The following is a 22,091-nucleotide window of genomic DNA, read 5'->3' on the forward strand; positions in this document are numbered from 1 at the left end:
AGGCATTTTTTTTCTTTAGCCACGCGTCTCGGTCCTGTTGCCTGGTAAAATGAACAATAATACCGGGGACGTTACCCTGCCTCGCGGGCAGCCTGTGAGCAGAAACAATATCGTTCTGTGTTATTTCGGGGACCTCAAGTTTATTAGCAACTTTGTTTAACAAGACCATCAGGTCCTCGCCCTGCTCCCCAGAGACCCCGTGGATTTCAAGATTCAGTCGTCCACTCCTGAATTCCAGTTCGTTCACCTCCTGCAGGAGCCGCTCCTGCGTTACTCTGTTCTCTTCGTCTCTCTCCTCCAGCTCTGTCACTCTTTTTTTAAGTTCTTTGATATCTGTTTTATGACGTTTGATCTTTTTCTCAAAGTCGTCGAACTGCTTAGACATGTACTGGATGGAATTTTCCATGGTCTCTACTTTTGCGTTTAGGAGGGGCAAGCATTCCAGCTTCTGGTTGATCGACGCTAGAACAGACGCTATATTAAGTTCAGATTGGTTGTCCTCACTGCAGCTAGCACGCGGGGACCCGCTCCTACACAATGGACACCGCCAGGTCTTTTTTGCGTCCGCTTTTTTTGCCTTGTAAGATTTCTCAGCGATACCTGCACATTTTCCGAAATGGTATGTGCTCGTACACTCCGTACACTTTAGGGACCCCTCCTCGTCCTCCACGATGGGTGACCGACATGCCGAACATATACTGGACATCCTAGCAAAGCACGAAAACACGGCACTAACAATTCGGCAGGGGCAGTGGCAGCGGCGGCAGCGGCAACATGGGTTACGCCAGAGTTGTAAAGAAGGAATGTTTACCGACCTGCAACAGTTGATGTAGTCAGATTAGCGAGGTTCTCCAGTTGCCGCCGCCGCTGCCAAATGACCACCGTGATGGAAACACCGCGCTTATCTGCTGTCGATGCCCAGAAGTGCGCCTGCGCCGGCAGAGTCCGTTGCAGTTTCAGGGTTTGCAGAGCAGCACAGTAGGACCGCCGACGAAAAAGCAGCAGAACTTGGGCGAGAGCAGTCGCCACAGCACCGGCAGCTTGGTTGAAGGAAGCGAGTATGGCAGAGTCCAGCGCGGTTTCAAGATGACACTGCAACAGTCGATGTAGTCAGATTAGCGAGGTTCTCCAGTTGCCGCCGCCGCTGCCAAATGACCACCGTGATGGAAACACCGCGCTTATCTGCTGTCGATGCCCAGAAGTGCGCCTGCGCCGGCAGAGTCCGTTGCAGTTTCAGGGTTCGCAGAGCAGCACAGTAGGACCGCCGACGAAAAAGCAGCAGAACGTGGGCGAGAGCAGTCGCCACAGCACCGGCAGCTTGGTTGAAGGCAGCGAGTATGGCAGAGTCCAGCGCGGTTTCAAGATGACACTGCAACAGTCGATGTCGTCAGATTAGCGAGGTTCTCCAGTTGCCGCCGCCGCTGCCAAAATGATGAAGGTGATGGTCGGGTATGATGCATAATGAAAGCAGAAGCAAGACGAACGCAATAATAATAAAAAAAGAGCTCAGCTAACTTGACTTGCCCAATGCACTGTATTGTATTATCTGTTTCTTTCAGTCGAGGCTCCGCTCCCGGTCGTCTTTGAGTTTGAGGACACCCGACTGCGATGGCTTTGCGTGCTTTGAAGGCGGCCTTTTTGATTGTCTCTAAGAAGCTCTTTCTTGATTGGTAAAGAGCGTGGTCTCTGGTCTTTACGGGCTCCGTGGATGCCATAAAAGGGCATATAATGAAGCGCTCCCCTTTCCTTTCCGTTCAAAGCCTACTGACCAGACTTGTGCTCGGTACTTGAAAAATGTAATGGATTACAATTAGAAATTGCCGTGCCTCGAATGTAATGGACGACCGTTACAAACTCTTTCGCTGAAAAGTAACGGACTACTTTACTCGTTACGTTACAAATTACTTTCACGTTACTTTTTCTGTACACTTATCCAGAGAACAATAAAAACCTGTTTGATATTTTTCAAGAAAATTCTGCAATACTACTTTTCATTCCTCATACGCCTTTATTATTTGTAAAAAAATTGTATTATAACTTACGTCCGAAAAAAGTAATGTGGCAAATACAAAATTACTTGAAGAAGTAACGGATTACAAGTAATTTGTTATTTGTAACGGATTATTTCCCAAGTCTGCTACTGACCGACTTCCTCGGCGAGTCCGCGTCGCGGTCCTCAGGAGACCGCTCAAAGCCGTCGAAAGTGCTCGCCTTGCAACTGGACCACCACCGGCTGGAATGACACCGTGGATCCTTATGTTACCAACCTTTTTTTGTTTTTTTTTTCCTGTCAAATCAATGCTCGGATTTCTTATACCGAAGATTCATCGGAATAATCTTAGTTAGGTGCCTGTTCCTCAACGGGTTATTAATATATAAGTGAATGCTATTTTAGCGAATGACACTTTAGCGAGTGAAGTCCTTTGGGTGAAGGGAAATTTTCGCGAATGAAGGTTTAGCAAATAGGCTGCTGTAGGCGGCGGCACACTGTAGGGCGTTTCGACAGGCGTGTGTCACTGGTATGCATTTTAACCCGTGCGGACCACCCGTTCACGCCGCTTCGTGGTGACAGACAAGGCGGCTCATTACAAAAAGAAGCTAAACCGAACTGTGAACAGTCAATCTAACTGCTGTTTGTACGTGGCAGCACGCTGTAGTGACATTTTGTCGCGGGTGTATCACTGAGACGCGTGTTAACCCAATTGCACCAGCTGTTCAAGCCGCTTCGCTACTACAGACAAGGCATCTCATTACAAATAGAAGCAAATCTGAGCTGTCGAGTTTCCTATAACCATGACGAGATAATGTTTATAGTTTAACATAATGTTTAACTATAGTTGATAGTTAGAAATCATGTTTAACTATAAACATTATAAGATATAGCAGTGCAAAAAATCCATTTGCGCTGTTTTAACTCATCATGCTTAACAACTACCAACAAACCAAGCTCTAAACCTTAATATAAATTTTACTATACAATTCGCTAATATGAACGCCGCCGTTGCGGTGGTCATAATAGCGGCGTGCGAATTCGCAGAGCGCGGTAAGTGGTGGTCTACAGTGCAGAGGAGCAGTAAATGCACGTTTTATAGCAGGCTGCATAAATTAATACCATTTTCTTTCACAGCGTGGTAAGCAAACAAAACTATCGCGTTTAGGAAGCTGTGGTTCTAACTGGTCCACCCCTTCGACGGATAAATGTCAGTTGGAACAGAACAAAACGAAACTCTGCACATTCACGGCTCAGGCAAATAAAACCAAATATGCGGCCTCCTTATTTCACGATGCGCTTCCTTATTTCGCGACGCCATACAACCACAACTATTTAAGTTAGCTTCTTGTTTGACGAAACATTTAACAAAATGACGTGTCAAAAAGATTAAAGACTAAATTTCTTCTACCTTTTTGTTTTTGATTTGCAGTGAGTGACCAAGACCAAGAAACGAAATGCTCTGGGCGAAGACGGCGACAAGAGCAGTTCCACATCCAGCGTCGCAAGCTCAGCCATGAAAGAGGCTCGTCGAAGCGCTGATAACACCACACCGAGCCTGTCGTCCACTACAGAAGCAGGACCTTCCGGCATTTGAACCGTCCATGAAGTTTCTGATATATCATGCTCAGAAAAACAAAGACCACGTTACCAGCCCATTTGGAAAAATACCGACACATAGACCTCCCGCAATGCCGAAAGTAACAAGGTGTTCTGCGAAACCTGTCGTGTGGCTTCCTAGAAAAAACTGCCGCTTTCTAACACTTCTCGCGACTAGGATACTCACCTAGCTTGTTTGTTACAAATGCCTTTTCCAAATGAAAAAAAGCTCTGCTCCGGTTTAAGAGTAATAACAGCTCTAACTTTCATTTAGAGGAATGCGGGGCCGTCGCACCTGCAAAAGGAGGCGTAAATGTCGTCTTTGCCTGTGTCAAGGGGAAGGTGAAACAAATTGCAGATGCGAGGCAGGTTCTCTGAGCAATATTGCCGTCTCTGCTCTACTTGTCAACCCCGGCGGTTGGCAATACGTGGCCCCGAAGACACAGAGAGTTTATACTTTCTGTTATCTAGTACATCTTACCAACACGCTCGTTAGGAATATAATTTGAATCAGTTGCTGAAACTCTGTGCTAATGACATGCCGTCGCTGCAATCGTTGCCTTAACGAAAAAAATACAAATAGATTTCCCATCAGACTCTAAACGATAACTTTGAACTCATGATACACGAGTTCAAAGTGCGTGAGGTATATCACTATTCGGTTATCCTGGACAAAACAGCACAAATTTCTGCCAAAGAACAGCTCTATTTGTTTTCGGGTCGTTGCCGATAGCTCTGAAGTCTGGGAGTTGTTTTCCGGATTATAAGCACGGCCGGCTGACACAATATCAGAGAGCCACTTTACTGTTTAAAAACATTCTTTGTCGGTTTAACTTGCAAGTGAACAAGTGCCGCGGCCAGTGCTATGACGGAGCAGCAAACATGGGAGTAAAACACTAGAGGAGTACAAGGTCTCATGCAAGAAGAAGAGCCACGGGTGCTGTATGTACACCGCCTAGCTCACGTCCTCAACTTGGGTTTGCAGGACGTCAGCCAGAAAGTGGATATGCGGCGTGACTTTTTGTACTTCGTGACCGAACTGATCATTTTCGTGACGTGCTCTCCAAAGCACGTGGACCTTTTTCAAACACTACAGACGGAGGAGGATGTGAACTTGCGAACATTTTGTCCCACGAAGTGAGCGTTAAAGGCCGCTTCCCTGCGATCACTTCTTTTCAATTAGGAAAGTTTTATCACATTGCTGCGGGAGGCAGCATCTGAAGAGTGAAATTAGCCTGGAGCAAAAGCAAGTGAACTTCTAAAATAGTTCTTCAAGTTTGACACTTTTTTGCACTCAAGCTTCTTACGATGGTTTGTTTCATGGATGGAAGCTCTGAACAGCGCCTAGCAGAAAAGGACGCTCAGATTTCACGAAACAGAGAAAATGGTGAAAGCCGTCCGCGAAAGCATCACTGAACTGCGGCAGGTCTTTGCCCACTTTCGGGAGTAAGCATTAAGAGAGGTTGACAAAGTGAACGTTGAGGATCCCTCTGTTACAGTACTGAGTCAAACAAGACCCCGCGCTGTTATAAGGAAGGCTCTGCTGCTCACGTATTTCCATCGGCGATGGACATGTACCGCCGGCGGTTTAACTAGGTGCTTGATACCATGCTGTCGTCATTGAGGGACAGGTATCCGCCTGGCGTATGAAAACATCTGGTACACATCCAACAGTTTGCCATAGGAAATGAAATATCACGAAATTCTCCGGGGACGATCTAGAACCAAGACGTTTGCTGCTACACAGTGACACGGCAATAGATATTGCAAAGCAGCACAACTCTGCACCCCTACAGACATTCCACGGCGTAGTGCAGATACTTTCGGGTGACAAAGGAATCTTGAGGAATCTTTTGAGGAATATTTTGCCGGAAATGGCAAAGTTAGTCAAAATTGCGTTGACTATATCCTTCACGTCATGCACCTCAGAGAGCTAATTTTCTTTTCTGCGGCGACTCAAAACCCATTTACGGTCGATGCTGGGGCAGACTCGATTGAACCACCAAGCAGTTCTTCACACTCACAAAGAGCTCTCCCGCAAAATAAATTTAAATGACGTGGGCCGCGAATTCATTAGCAGATGAAAGGCTCTAAACTCGTCAAACCCTAAATCGGGGCCAACTTTCACGGAGAGCACCGATTGGACCAATCTCGACGATGGCTTTGCACATTTGTCGCCAGCGTCCAGTCGGCGCACTCCGCGAGCTTTCGGCTCCAACTTTGTGTTTGACAAGTTTAGGGCCAAAAGTGTAAGAATGTTTACGCACTCCGCATCAGCGAAATCCTCACATTAAATAACGGACTGTCTGATGCGGCATTATGCTATCGAGTGTTTGTTTTGCGCTGTGTCGTTTGTTTGAACATAGTTTTAAATACTCACTTTTTGGACAATCTATTGATGAATGAAACAAGCTACCGTCCTGTGCTGTTAATTGGAAAGATATCGTGTCGTTCAACAAATAACTCGATGTTTTTTGTGCCTGAAATTATTACCCTTGTTGCGCTTTGTATTCAATTTTGTACCACTTTTGCCCTTGCCTAACGGCTATCAGAAACAATAAAAAAAACACGTTTTATCGATGATGTTACATAGTGCATCGGCAGATTAGTAATGCAGCTGAAGCAGTTTGCGTTTGTGTTTTGTTCGATCTCCAGTTCCTGTTTGTGTTATATTATTTATTAATTTACCTGAGTTAATATCATTCATTCTGTGTTTGTTTTATTCCCCCTAAAAATAAATGCACAACTTTTGCAGGTAGTCAAAGTATGCCGGTGTATTGGTTTATTTTATGTTATTACGTCAAGTCATAAATTACGCCGTTGTGCAATGCAAGAGGATGACCCATAAGTTTGACTGAGAATTGTGATATAATATATTTATATTGCTCTGGTAAACGCGGTGGTGGCGTAGGCTTTCACACAAAGGTGGTATTGAATATGATATATTGGAAGAATGTTTGGTAGCTACTAAATATTATGGTGTCTTTACTGTGAAACATGAACTCAATGTATTTTCGTTTTTTTACCGCCCACTAGAATGCAACATTACACAGTTCACTGAAATTATAAAGTCTATTTTTAGATTCATAGGTGGAACAATTTAAACTTTAGCTTTGGAGGACATTGTAATACCGATATGGTGAACAATTCTAAAGAAATGCCATAGTTTATTATGCTGATTGAACCTTTTGGACTTACTAATACTATTAAATACTAATAATTTTGGGCCTCTCCTTTTCCTAATATACATATATGATCTCCCACGTCACATTCTTTCCTCTCTTCGTCTCTTCGCTGATGACTGTGCTGTGTACAGAAAAATAACAACCCCTGATGACTCCCTAACTTTACAAACAGACATTGTTAAAATAGCTGTCTGGTGCGTTACGTGGCTGATGACTCTTAACATCGATAAATGTAAATACATGTGTTTCTCCGTCCTCCATCTTGCCCCCAGCCGAACCTCACTCTCCATGGTACAGCCCTTACTTATACTTATGAGTGTAAGTATCTAAGTGTTCACGTTACTTCTGATCTCTCCTAACATACTCATACGAATACTATCATAGCATCGTCTAACCGCAGTTTAGGATATTTACGCCACAAGTTCAAGTCTGCCCTTCTGTCCTTAAACGTCTTCTCCATACTACCTTTGTCCGCCCTAAATTAGAAAATGCATCTTCTATTTGGAGTCCTCATCAACTATTTTTAGGAAACAAAGAAGAGTCTGTCCAGAATTGCGGCTCTCGTTTCATCCTGTCTGATTACTCACGTTTCTCCAGCGTGTGCCATGAAAGCCCAGCTTGACGTCCCCAATCTTTCTGTTCGTCGTAACATTTCCCGTCTATTTCTTCTGCCCAAGATTTGTTACCGTTTAACCTTACATCACTCCCTGCTTCACCCGCCTACTTACAGCTCTCCGAAGTTTGATCATCCCTGCAAGATAGCCCGGCTCAAATGCAACTCAACGGCCTATCTTTATCCTGCCCTTCAGGACGCCATAGTGAGCTGGAACGACCTCCCGGAGAATATCTTCACCATCAGCGACGGCACATTGTTTCGGAACGTTAGATCTAATCGCCTTACTAACCTCCCCTCCCCTGTGTAATGCCAATTGACCTTCAGGGTATTCAAAATAAACAAATACCCTACCCACGTAACTTTAAAATGTGCTACACATATCGATATGTTTATTAGAAATACTGATTCATCGCTGTTACAGATTGATATCTTGTGCTGTTGAATTAGAAACCATCTACCCATATACACATTGGTTCAACGAATACTACCCAACGTACATATAAAAATGTAAGCCTATATATATTCCGAGAAATGTCAACTAACGCCTTGGAGATGTTTAAACAACAAATCCAACACGCGAAATTAATGTGGTGATCTCCAATAGTTCTGTTGATGAAGCGTATGATTGTTTTATTGAGAAATTTACTGACATTTACAAAACGATTTCTTAATATAAATCGCATCGGGCACCAAAAGTATTTCACAAACCTTGAATGAGGTCAAAATTTTGAAGAAAATAAACGCAGGAGATATTTTTATGGGACGTCGTAATGAGGTGACCAGTTTATTTTGGAGGGCTAAAATCATGTGAGAATTAAACTGTGACTGGAGTAAAAGAGAAAAAATCAAAACCTCTAATTTCTGTCCCTTGTAAGTTTTTTATGCTACTCTTCTACCTCAGACTCGGGTTAATTCAACATGGTTAATATTCACCCAAATTTATACTCAAATTCAAATTCTTTATTTCTCTATGCTTGGAGAAGGGAAGCAGGGAACAAAGCAAATAAGTGTTGCTTTTTTTTTTTGCTTCCCTTCCACAAGTGGAGAGAGGAAGCAGAGAACATCTGGCCTGCACCCTTACAATATTTTCTATTGGTTAAAATTGTATTTATTTTAATACCTACAATTTGTCACTGCATATAAATTGCAAACTATTTTGCAATTTAAATGCAGTGACATTATTTGAAAGAAACTAAACTTAATTTCAGGGTGGAAATCTACGACTTCTCTTATTGATGGTGAACTACAAATAAATAGAAAATTATTAGAACTGGCCAACACATGTAATTGTTATTAGAACTTAATGGCTAATAGCCAAGGTAGAGTTCGTAAAACACTGTTGCACGTGTCACGATATGTGAGAGAATATATCTTTTCACCTTACAGATTTTTATAAAATAATTTATCTGCCATATAACTTACTAATAGTAAAAGTTGACATATTAATAAATCCAAATAAAATTTGTTAAATACGTGATTAGAGAAGTCGCACCTCTATTAACTCATTTATTGAATCTCACTGAATCACAAGACATCTTTTTTGTAAAATGATGCAACTGGAAAAAGAATCGGTACTTTATAAATCCGGGATAAAAATAATTTGACAAATTATGAACCGGTGTTAGTAATGCGACATCTTCGAAAGATTTGGAAAAACGTATACACATTGCGGTAACCAGTTTCCCGAAACACAAACTTAAATTATCAGATTATCAGTTCGGACTCCAAAAAGGGCCATCTAACGAACTTGCATTGTTGAACATGAAATAAATAGTTTTGGGAGACGTAAAAACCAAATGTTAATCTTGTAAATTTTTAATTTTTAATAAATAAAAAAAACCTGAAATAGCTTCAAAATGGGAGAACTTCAAGAGCGGAAAAGGGAAGCATCAGCTTTAATACAGGCCGAAATTGGAAGTGCAGGAGTGCAATGGATGATGGAAGTAAATAAAAAAAATAGGAATGCGGCAAAAAGGTTTTGGGAGCGCATTAGAGCGCAGAGGAGAAAGACAGAGGGTATCCAACTTTTACTGATCAGACAGGAGGGGAGAAGAATAGAGGGGAAGAGGCATGTGAATATATTAGGGAGACAATGTAAGATGCTTTCTCCCAGGTTGAGCAGAGGGAGACAGTGAACAGCACGGTCAGCAGCAGTCTTGAGGAGGAACGGAATTCTGTAACGATGGAGACGATTACAAAAGAATGGGACAAGGCAGAAAGTAAGGTTCCAGCAGGTACAGCGACAGGCCCGGACAACATACCCATGGAACTCATAAAGACACTAGGAAAAACAAGCAAATTGAAGTTACGACAGGTAATTCACCAAGTAATTATGAGAGGGGAGGTACCTAATGATTGGAAACTAAGTAAAATGGGAGTAATATATAAAGGTAAAGAAAACAAAGACAGCATTAAGTCATATAGCCCGATAACGGTAACTTCCGTTCTATACAGATTAGCTATGCAGATAGTAGAGCGCAAAATGGAGCAATGGACAGAAGTTATGCAAATACTGGGCGAGCTCCAAAATGATTTCCGAAGAGATAGAAGACTGGAAGATAACTATTCGTCACCACTCAATGTATAGGAATAGCAATGAAAAACCCAATTCCTTTATGGTTAGCTTATTTAGACATCAAGGGAGCGTACGATGATGTGAACCAGGATCAAATATGGGGTCAGCTGAAGGAGTAAAATTTAGATACAAATTTGGTTAAGTTCCTTCAGCAGGTGTACACAGACAATAAGAAAGTGATAACATGGGAAGCAGAAACTACACAACTCGCAGCAATAAAAAGATGACTCAGGCAGGGCTGTCCACTGTCACCTCTGCTCTTCATGATATATCTCAGTAAAATGGAAAAGAACTTAGAGCAGTGCAACTTGGGTTTTGATGTGAGTTACATGGAAGGAGGGACAAATGTAGTACAGGTAATACCAGGACTGATGTATACAGACGACATAGTACTTAAGGCAGATCACCAGGATACATTAGAGGAACTAGCTGGAATATGTGGAGAGGAAGGGAACACCTTGGGCATGAGTTTTAGTAGTGGCTAGTCCGGAGTAACGGTGTTTAACGATGAAAAGAGGGAACCCCTGAGGATTTAAGACATTGTAATGGACCATGTAGGAAATTAAAAATATCTGGGAGTCTGGCTCAATGAGGGAAGGAAATATCGAGACGAACGCGAGGAGAGTATTATTAGAAAAGGGAAAAGAAATTCATTTATTATGAAGCTCAAGGCACTATGTAACTATAACAGATATGAAGTGGTCAGAGGTATATGGAAAGAAGTGATCGTACCAGGACTGTATTTTGGCAATGCAGCGCTGTGCATGAAATCAGAGGTTCAATTAGGATTAGAAATTCGACAAAGAAGCGTAGGCAGACAGAATGGCGCTGAGAGCTCATGGAAAAAACACCAAATGAGGGAGTACAGGGGGACAAGGGATGGGTCGCCTTTTGAGAGCAAGGAGGCAATTGGTAAGTGGAAATTTGAACAAAGGTTGACCGAAACGGATGATCCGCGCTGGGCACGGAAAGTATTCCTGTATTTATACATAAAACGTTTAAACACAGAATGAACAAATTGAACCTGAAAACTTAACATTTAAATACCTACACACTGGTGACGGGGCTGAACAGACTACTTCAGTGAAAAAGGGGGTGAAGGAGGAAGAGAGGAAAATGTGGGAGGGGAGAGTGCATGAGAAATCAGCTTTAACAGTATACGGGTCACGAAAGCAGGACATAAGAAAGAAAAAACTGTTTGACAATTCACTGGGAAGTGCTTTGCTGTTTGAGGCAAGAACAGGAGTTTGGAGGACGAGGACGTATAGGGGTAAATATCAGGAGACAGGCACATTATGTGTCGCCTGCCGTAATGATAGCGAGACACTAGAGCACTTGGTTTTGGAGTGCACGGGGCTTCGCCCGGCATTCCCTGAAGGGGTAACGTATTTGGCCGGGGCCCTGGGTTTTACTTGCGACGATGGAAGGACGGAAGAGAAAATGATTACAGTGACAAAGATACGATTAGAAGATTGGTGTAAATTATCTAGGGAAATTAAATGATGAACAACTAACTAGCACAGCTGGGGACAGGCGGGACAGAGGGAAATTGACTCCCTCCCGCGTGGCTCCGGCCCAGAGCCTCAGCCCCGTCTTCCACTGTGTTCAGTGCTGGGGTAACGTCGACAAAGTTTGACCAGAGGAAAATTGGCGACTCCTTTGCCGGGAGGAAAAGGCAGGGGGTAAAGTTTTTATTTATTTTTTTACCCGATCCTTCGAAGGTCATCCTGGTGATATCCCACACTGCCCGATGACTAGGGGGAGAAAATTTGTCTGAAAAGGGGGGAAGGAATCATGTTTTTGTCTTTTTAGACTTAGACTAGGTGGCACAAGCTACCGCCCGTTACAAAGTGCATAGCCACTAACATCCATCCATTCATCCATCCACCGTCACTGTGTCGTTTTTGGAAGGACTTGAAATTTTCTCTAGAGGTTACAACCGTAAATATGTTAATTTTGTTTACCGTAACACTTTTGGGATAAATAAGAGTCAATGCAGACGGACATTGCATTCCTATTGAACATTTTTGATCACGTAATTAGGATGGAGAAAGCCACATACAAGCATATTGCAGCATATCTTATTATGGAAGTCATAACGGATGGGGTGACATAACCGCGGTGGATCCATCAAGGATCTTTCATGCTTACGTCACCTTATCCATCATGATCCACCATGGATCCACTATGGTTGTCACATCACCGTAAGGACTTGCTTCATAGTACGATATGCCACGATAGGCTTGTATGCCACTTTTGCTATCCTGATTAAGTTATCCAGATTTCGCAATGTTGATGTGAGGTTTTCCCATAGGGAAAGCAAAGTGAGATTTCAAAATGCTATATGCCTATATGATATAGCGACCTACTGGTACAGCCCATTGGTTCGTGGTTATAGGCCACCGGTACGTGGTTAACAGCCACCCATACTCGATTCTGGTCTCTCGTATAAAGATGCTGAATGCTGCGGGAACGGATCGCCGATTACCTGGAAATGAATTGTGGAAGCTTGGGGAGCAGAAATGCCTGAAACGATGGCGCTCGCATGTTTTTTCCTCCTTTTTTGTTTGAGCAGTACACTTTAACTCTTGCCAGCCACTGTATTCAGGTGACCAAGCGTCGCAGCTGTACTGCAATGTCTTTTATGCCTTCACCTGACTGAAGCCTGTTTGACCTGCGAGCCTGGTCAGTTTCCAACTTCTTTTCGCCACTTTTCAGGCTATATTTATGCTCTATCCACAACGTTGATTTTCTGTAAATAAACGTTTTGTGCCAAACTCGCCGAAGTTTTGTAAACAAGGATTCCGAGTGAACTAACTTAGGTCTAGGACATTTATATATCTCTAGAAATAAAGCATGAATGAGCACTCAGAAAGAATTGCTAAGATGTGCACACTTCCTTTCATGCATCAGAAAGCAGATGTAATTACAACTCCCGTGCTGTTTTCTTCAAATTAAAAAAAAAAAATGCCGATAATACGATTGAGGTTGAGACAGTGTGAAACCAACGAATGCACTCGCTCCTCGAAACGACTGTCGTGAAATTATACGCGGCCTGTGCGACAGCGTCGGTGATACTGTGCATTCTGTGAGAAAGATGAATTAAGCAAAACTTGGTATAGTAAACTCTTCTAAACATTAAAAAAGCGTAATTCCGAAGCTCGCGGCGTGGAACCTCGAAAACAAGCGCCTCGATTTAAAATTGGTAGAAAAAGAGAAACATGTACATTCGCTACACTTTGCTGGCGTACATGACAAACAAAGAAGACCGATAATGCCATTCCCTCTGCCGAGAACGCCATGATAATGAATTCCCGATTGAATTTTACGTCAAGCCGACGCCGTAAACTTAATCGCTGCTTCCATAGTTCCGCGCAAAAGAGGTGGAAAGAGCGGAGGAACCAATAGTGAAGGTAATATTCAAAAGCAAACGCCCGCGTATTCAGCGGTAGGGTGCTTGGCGAGCTTTGCGGCTTGAGTCCCAGAGTGAGCTGACAAATTTCGCCGAGCAGGAAGTTCTGATGCCGATATATTTTTTAATGTCGAAATCTCACATAGACGAAAAAGAAAGAAAGAACGGGAGTTGGAGTGGCCAATTGATTATCTGAGCTTTTAATTCCCTGTCGTTCCACCAAAAGCGTTTTCTTTTACTTCTGATTCCGCAGAATGTCGAGCAAGCGCAGAGAACCACTGGGCTTGACACTTCATCGGAATGAACTTTGACGACTTAATTTTGCCGCTGTGACTTCGGCGGCCCGTTTCGTGAAGTGGTCCCACGAGCCGTTGCAGAAAACGTCTGCCAACCCGTTTATGAAGAGTATAGGACTATCTTATTTTATTGTCGAAAAGTTTAATGGAACGAATCAGCCCAGACAGGCATGATTGTTCAACGCTGTTACGTTAATAAAGAAAAAAAAAATCACTTGATTTTTGGTTGTTTTGTTTCTTCTCCTTCCCCGTGCTCATAACGCTTAATGAAACATTCAGTGTCGTATGACTAAAAAGCTCGATGCGAAAGATGCGAATTTACTCGGTAACGTACCTGTTAGACTAACTGATTTGCTTCGAAGAGTGAAAATGACTCGTCACATTATGTGGACTAAGTATTTAAACGCTCAGAGGTAACAAAAGAGTAGGAAGTTCAATAGAGTGAACCTGCTGTCACGAAGCAATGAACTTAGCACAGTGGTGTCGCTCTGCGGACGACATCGTGATAGTGGCTGCTGCGTGACGCAGAAAGTTAACGTGCGTCGAATCTATGTTCATTCGTTTATCATCACATAATCGCATCATAGCTTCAAGCCTTCACCGAATAACTTTGACATAGACTGTTTGCCCATACACCATTCACGGACGCAATTGCAAACTTTTGGCCAATTCATACTGGGGCTGCCATTCAGCACCAATGATAGTTGAGATGCACTAAGGTCAACCTCCCTTCAACTTCCTGCGATACGCCTCTTAAGATGAGTCGAAGATGGCTGTGTGTGCGTCATTGGTGTCATTGGCATAATTATTAACGACGACCACCGTTAGCAAAGCACTTACTGTTTTCGGGAGTGCTGAATAAAACCTTTAGAAAGTGAAATATACTTTGTTTCACTTTTAAGTTCGGTTCACGCATATCTTTATAAGTTAAATGAACACTAGGAACAGCTCTGGCGCAAGAATGACTTGTTTATTTTTTATATACATGGCATATGTGTCTTGCACAATATGCGAGCACAAATATTACCCTGGGCCGCAACAACACGTGTGTGCTTGTGGGCGAAACACTTGTAATCTGCAGGAATGGTGTTACTACTCCTACACACAAAAAAACGCACCGGCATGCTTCCGGCGAAACAAAACAAAACAGTTTTAAGCCCTGCAAAGTTGCAGTCAAGATCCAAGTTGCATGGTACAAAGTCCCAGATTTCACAAATAGTAAATTTTAGCTTTCAAAACACAAGATGCAGGCACTTTCACAGAACGACGTACCAAATTATTTTCGCGAAAAAAAAGAGACGAACGGAAATTACAAATATGACTATGAATCAAGGTTATTGCACCACTCTCCCAACTTTCTCTTAACAATCCTTAGTTAATGCAAATCCAAAAGTCGACTTTGCAACATGATATAATAATATGGAACATAAAAACGCCGTACCCTTTTACCGTAGTTTGCGAAAACCAATGGCAGGAACGAAACATTATATTCTTCTCTGGAGCCTTTTCTTCTTTAGTGACTGTTGAAACGTGTATTTGTAATACGTTTTACTAATATCGTATATATATGCGCTTCGCCAACTGGCAAGTTCAGTAGCAACCACATATTTAGGTCCGTTTTGAGTGCAGAAAATTTAGTTTCATACGCAATAATTCTTGCTGTGTTTCTCAGAATGATATCTATTTTTATTCTTTATAATTCGAGCTGGAACCATAAATCATTATAATGTATTGTAGAATTGACTCCCCAGTGTCTTATTTCTAGTACGCGCATTGGTGAGGAAAAGAAGGCTGTATACATAAACAGATACCGTTTGGTAGGCGCCTCGTCACTTAGTCTACATACGCTCAGCATGACAGATGTTCATCAAAAACCACGTTCAGATGCGTTGTAGATGGCACGTATTCTAGTGGTATGCAGCTGCAGTTCTCACAACTGGAAAAGTGAAGGACTAAAAGGGACGAAAATTTTATAATTATGTGCGAGTTGTGAGAGTACATTAGCTTTGTTTTATTGACCTTTTCAACAGTTTGGTTGCTAGTGAACGATGCCATTCGTTGAACTATGTAATTTTGAAATGATGATGTAGCTTCGTGTTCGCCATTTTTGGGATAAAACAAAGCGGTAACGTTCGCGTACTGAAATACCGGCGAGGAAAAATGAAGCTTCAAATTTCATTACAGTCAGTGTTGAAAAGGAAAGGTCCCAAAATTAACAAACCGTAAGTCACCAACTTACTTTTAGCATCATCAATCTTTAGTAGCTGTTGACTCCCGAATAGGTGGGTAGTCAGGACGTCAATAAACCTGCTTCTGACACCCATGGGCTCTTATTTATGTAGAAGCAACCGATGGCCAATTGTGTGAAATGAATTGTTGATATTTAAAAAAAGAGCACAAAATTGTTACGTCCTATTTTTTCGTGGGTGTGATCCGACAAGCCTTCGAATCATCATTGTGTGCCATTTTTTTTTTGGCGAAACCATACTGGGAACTACACAGTAAATAAAACTTCTCAGAGATTGATGTCATTTCTCAAAAAAAAAAAAAACTTTTTTTTTATGATTACAGATAGCACGGACAAAATAGAAATGGGCCTGTAGTTAAAAATGTCCTTTTTACATCAGTATTTAACGATAGGACTTACAACTGTAACTTCTAGGCCGCCGGGTATTCTGACCGTTGAAAATGATAAGTTAATTATTATCAGCAGAACTTCTTTGGGTTTGTAAAAGTTCGCAAATATATCTCTGAAGCAAATACCGTCATTCCCAGGGGGCTTGGCCGCGGGCATATTATTTATAATCAGCATTCCATCCTCTGCGTTATGTGCGGCAAATACGCTGAGCTGGCGCAGCCCCTCACAGAACCAGTGGAAATATTGGTGGAACGAAGCCCCGTCACTTGGAGATCCGTAATACAAACAAATATTTAACTGAAACCATCGAATAAAGACTGTATCCCGGTATCCGGAGGCTTTCTTGATTTTTTAATTAGCATTTTCTTTTTCCTTTCTCACAATCTAGATCATGCGTAATATCCGATGTTTTCCTGGGGTTTGCACTGTGACGCTCCAAACGAACATCGTAGTGCTTTTTTTCATCGTCTTACTTTGGCGGTAAGCCTATGACGCATACCTCTGAACTTTCTTTTTAAGTGCGCTATCCTCGGGACTGGCTTGACATCTATTCCAGAGTGCGTCTTTTTCAAGACAGAACTTTAGTATTGCAACGGTGACCCACACATCTTAGAGTTATCAATGCTTCAACCGAATTATTTACATACACTTGTTATATATACTGTTGAATTGTTCAGCAATATTTTTGATAGGCAGTGCTTTGATCCAGTGACGCCAAGATGCTCCAATCATAATAATTAATAAGGTATGTATACGTTTTTATAAAAAATGCAACATAGTCATCTAACCGCTCTCCGTTTAGGGCAGAACCAAACACAAAGGGAGATACAAAATAATTTGTTGCTACTTTTAGAATAGTTACCTCTTAGCCAAAAAAGAGTACATCTAGTCTAAAAATTATGTGATCAATGTGCGTCCTTGTAATTCGAGTTGCCAAGCACGACAACAGGTGAAGTTCTTCTGCAACACCACGTTTAGATACGTCCATAACATGGATATTGAGATCTGCAACTAAAACCAGCTGACTGTTATTGTTAAATCTGTTGAGGAAATATTATGTGACAGGTGCATTTTAAGCATCAATTCAGTATCCCTTTAACGTTGTGCTAAGGAAGGTTTCGTGACCACGTGCAACTGCACATGATCCATTTCAGCATGGTCAGCAATGAGGACAAAGAGCCAGCGTCCATTCTGCGTCAAACTCGGCAAATTTGGAACAGAAGAATTAAAAGTGATTCGCCAGGCTTCATAGAAAAGCAGTCAGTCCTGCTAGATTTTTTAGTGACTGGCACTTTGAGAACGACAGAATATCACTGGGTGACGAATAAAGCTCGGGCAAGACTCAGCTACATTTCTTTGTGTTTCGGTTGCGTTTTGCCATTCTCGCATGGCTACACGAAACACATTGGACGACTAAATACTTGTTCCCCAAAAGCCCGCCGAATCTTTTCAGGGGTTCGTGCTCTAGATTTACTGAGTCAGAAATAAAATTGATGCTAGGTTTTCGATCTCATTGAAGTCCATGCTGTAATCTCCAGTATGCTCGAGCACGTGGTCTAGGAAACGTGCGCTGCGAGGCAACCAAAGATCCCATACCGCCATTTGGCGTAACTACTTGCGAAGGTCATTGCCTTTGACAGCAGCCTGCACAACGATGTAAACTAGGCTGTCAAACCGGAACCAAACCAAATCGAAAACCGAAACGAAACCGTTATTTTGTAGCGTACTCCCTTCGTTTAGAATAAAAGAACATCATTGAGTTTGTTTTTTGAACGGTTATCCGGAAGGAGGGAACCATTCACCAATGTAGAGGCAATGACAGTCTTAGCGATCATTGTGGCTTTACTGCCGTACGTTTTATCATACAGATTATTCTCTATTTGCCACGTTTCTTCTGCCAAAAGCTACAGGCTTGAGCTGGTGTGAGAACCAGGTTGGGTTTTCACACCTACAACAGTAACAAAACGCCGTCACAATATCAAACGGAATACAAATATGTTCCGTTTTCACAAAAAGAAACTAAGTCTTCATTACCGAAAGAGTACCCAAATGGAAGCAACTCGTTACTTGTAGCGCTGCGCATTCCTCGTGCTGTTTCTTGTTCAGAATATCAAGTCAGAAACCTTCGTTAGCCAACTAAACAAGTAACACCGTGCTGCCAACAGCTGGAACAAACAGCAGAGTAAATCTCTGGGATTTGTGTCAGTTAGGGTCTCTCAAGATATTCCAGGTTTCTCTTCCCTTACCTTTCATCATGGTGCCTATTTAAGCACATTTTGGAAAATAAAAATTTCTGCTGTGTTTCAGGTTTTTCGGTGCATGTCTTTTTTTTACCTAGAGTATCAGGGTTTATGTTATGTTGCAGAGATAGTTTATTTTTGAAAATGCTTTATATTTAGAATGCGCTTTATTTTTAGAATGCAAACCGTTACTTGAAAAAGTAAAATGATATAAAAATATGTGTTGCAATATTTTATTCTCAAAAGTAAAAATGAACACTGACTAGAATACTACAACACAAATACTTGGACATTCTTAAATCAGATGTTATGTCAAACATTGATCTTTTATTGAACACGTTTTGCAGCACACTACCTCTAAGTTGTTTTCGTAACATATCTATTATTATACACGAAGGCCTGCCATATTCGGGTCAAGATTAAATGCAGCTAGACAATATTATATTGTAAGCGACCTATTTTTCGCGGGCTGAATATTTCGCGATTCGGGTTAAAGCTGAATTTTTGGAATAATATGCGGGTTCTAATTTTCGCGACCGCGGTGGGATCTCAACATAAATTTCAATGTGTTGACATCTTACCGGAATTGTTCGCTGGACCTATTCTTCGCGAACTGTAGCCCAACCGCGAAAATTAGGTCGTTTACAGCATATACAAAAAAGACGTGGCGAAGTTTACTACTGAGGTATTCCAGAGAAGATGAAAGTAGTTGCTGTTGCACGTTATGACTACACTGTAGGTCTCAAAAAAGGTGAGCGGCTGGCAAGTTTGTGAAAAGTGGACATACCTTGACCTGAGACAGGGAAGGAAAACAAAGGCACGTTTCCGAACACAGATATTTTTGGATACGCTGTGCTTTGACCGTCCCTCATACATATCTCGTTTCTTCCCTGTCTCAGGGTAAGTCATATCAATCGAATGTTTCTTGGGTTCAACAGAGCAAGTAGACGTTTTTTTCCAAGTCGTCTGCTTGCTTCCGTGCCTTCATTACGCGCCGGGACCGCAAAACGCTGGTAACGGGAGTTCTTTATGCGCAGCCCTCAACCGCGCGATTCTGGGTTGCTCCAAAACATTGCTTTAAAGAAGGCGCGAAGCGCGCATCCCGCATTCCTTGTAATTATGAAACAACTTTCTCTCCAATTAACTCTTAAATATATTGCAAAAGGACACAAAAAAGCGGTTAGTTTTAACAATGCCCAATAGATGTTCATTGTTGTTCAATACGTTTACCTGTACTAGAACAGATGTGACGGCCAGCGACGCACAGGATTGGTTGCCGTTCCTTCACTAAACACAGAAACTGCTCCCCGCGTCGTAGTAAATCCTACCCCGTATCCCGCGCGTAGGGACGCCTCGGGGAATGCGTAGCTCCTTCCGCTCGTCGGGGGTTGGCTCCGGACGTCGCTCAAACAGGTGACAGGTGTCAAGATTGCGATGACGTAGCGTCGTCAAAGTGGGCAGAGCCGCCACGTGAGTGTTGCTAGGATACGTTCCTCCTTTCCATTATGTCACTTCCATGTACCTTTTCTCCAATGTCGAACCTAGCTATTCAGGTGGAAAGTTACGACTGGTGCAAGAATGAACGCGAATCTTCTAGGAGTCGGTGACCGAGAGGTTGCTTTCTCGGCCCTGCGGGCGGCGTTACAAGAGAAGGCGAAGAACGAACTGAAAAATAAAGGTTTAATAGGCGAACATGTGCCAAACGAAAAATAAAAAAGCGAGCATGGAGACAGCAGAAAAGCGGGCAGCGATTCGGCGGCTTGACAGAGAGCGAGAGCGATACTGACTTGACAAGGTCGCGCCTATCTACAGTGCGGCACTACTATCTCGAAAGTTCGGCAATGAAGGCTCCAGCGTCGCGTGCTCGGGGCGAGAATGAACTGGCACTTTCGAGAACAAGAAAGCGGGGGGAACGTTACGTATGGTGCGGGAATAAAGATGAATCCTCTAGAGTCGGTGACCGAGCGTTGCTTTCCCTGCAGGCGGCATTACAGGAGAAGGTGAACAACGAACTGAAAAATAAAGGCCTAATAGGCAAAGTTCTGCCAAACAAAAAATAGAGAACGAGCGTCGAGGCAGCAGAAAAGCGGGCGGCGATTCGGAGGCGTGACAGAGAGCGAGAGCGAGATTGACTCGACAAGGTCGCGGGTAGCTGCCTATCTACAGTGCTGCACTACCATCTCGAAAGTTCGGCAAAGAATGTTCAAACGTCGCGCGCTCGGGCGAAGATGAACTGGCACTTTCGAGAACAAGAAAGCAGGTGGAAAGATACGTTTGGTGCGAGAATGAACGCGAATCTTTTAGAAGTCGGTGACCGAGCGTTGCTATCTCGGCCTTGTGGGCGGCAATATTCATATACATATTATATTCATTAAGTTAGAATTTTAGCTTCAGTACCGCAGTCCTAAAAGAAAGCGACTCCGTAAAGACAACGACGACGACGTTGAGAGGATGACTCACCGGGCGACGGCCGTGCTCTATATGAGCCCGGCGTCTCGAATCCTCGGAGGCGGCAGCTTCTACAGTGACTGGGCTACCTCCTTGGAGCCTGATACTTCGACCCCAGTGGACCCGAGTGAGCAACAGCGCCATCATGTTCCTGGGGCTCCTTCGTGCACAGATCGAACGGCGTGCCAGATCGCCATGACTCGCTGCTGACCCATCCAACCTGCCTCCTCGAAATTCGTACTTCTGCTAATCGGACTGCCATCCCCCCCAACACCAACAATCCATGTCGTTGTCATCATGCATGTATATAATCATCACATGACCATGCTCACCAGACGCGGGACTGCGGGCCTCCATGGTACGGCTGCTGCCTTCCCGCGCTGCCGCGGCTCTCCAGAGCCAAATAAAGACTAAATAAAAGAATAAAGACCCTATCGCGATATAAAAGTAAAATATGTTTTTACTGCAATTCTGTTTCTGATTACTTTTTTTAACTCGTTTAGCTGTCGATTTCTTCCTGGTTGCACCTCAATTTTGCACGAAACCCAGCTCGAATGAAAATAACTTATCTCACGGATGAAATGGGGCAGCGCCCAACCGAGATAAAGTGCCGGGGGGGGGGGGGGGGGGGGGGGGCTGCTTTCTAATCTAACCAGTTTAGCTGAGAGGCGAAAAGAAAAAAAATTTTTTTTGAAAAACGATGCCGCGGGCCGGCTGACTGGCAGCGGTGATTGATGTTCCGCCAGCTCCTTTATTAGCACTCTGATTGTTACAAGTGATGGAGCCCGATGGCTGCATTTAGGTGGCCTTTCGTGCCCAACATTTTCTCTTTAGATTTATGCGGCGTTTTGAACATCTGAACCCAGGCTAACAAGAGCGTGCGTGGACAGTTGCTTAGTTCGATCTAGGTGGGGCTTCTCTCATTGCTAGAGGGGGGACCATGAAACGCTTTTGATGTGAGTGCTTCCTGTCAAGTTTTGTTTCTTGAGATAGCGAACTGCATTTGCAGGCCATTTTATGTATTTTTGTACGGGACAGATTCAACCCTGTAAACCTGTAGTTTCTTGCAAAGTCAATGCCTGCAAGAGAGGC

General features: G+C 43.0%; 1 protein-coding gene across 1 annotated transcript in view; it reads right to left on the minus strand.

Annotated features, from left to right (window-relative positions):
* Positions 1–807: 807 nt before the first annotated feature.
* Positions 808–22,091, minus strand: part of LOC121046904 — a 104,162-nt gene continuing 82,878 nt past the window's right edge. The window contains exons 2-4 of the mRNA XM_042294593.1: positions 1,196–1,369; positions 897–1,092; positions 808–815 (exon numbers count right to left, since the gene is read on the minus strand). Coding sequence (XP_042150527.1) covers positions 808–815; positions 897–1,092; positions 1,196–1,369 — 378 coding nt within the window. The remainder of the gene's footprint in view (positions 816–896; positions 1,093–1,195; positions 1,370–22,091) is intronic.

Source organism: Ixodes scapularis, unplaced genomic scaffold, assembly GCF_016920785.2.
Source record: "Ixodes scapularis isolate PalLabHiFi unplaced genomic scaffold, ASM1692078v2 PGA_scaffold0__279_contigs__length_252992795, whole genome shotgun sequence".
NCBI classification, from domain to species: Eukaryota; Metazoa; Arthropoda; class Arachnida; order Ixodida; family Ixodidae; genus Ixodes; species Ixodes scapularis.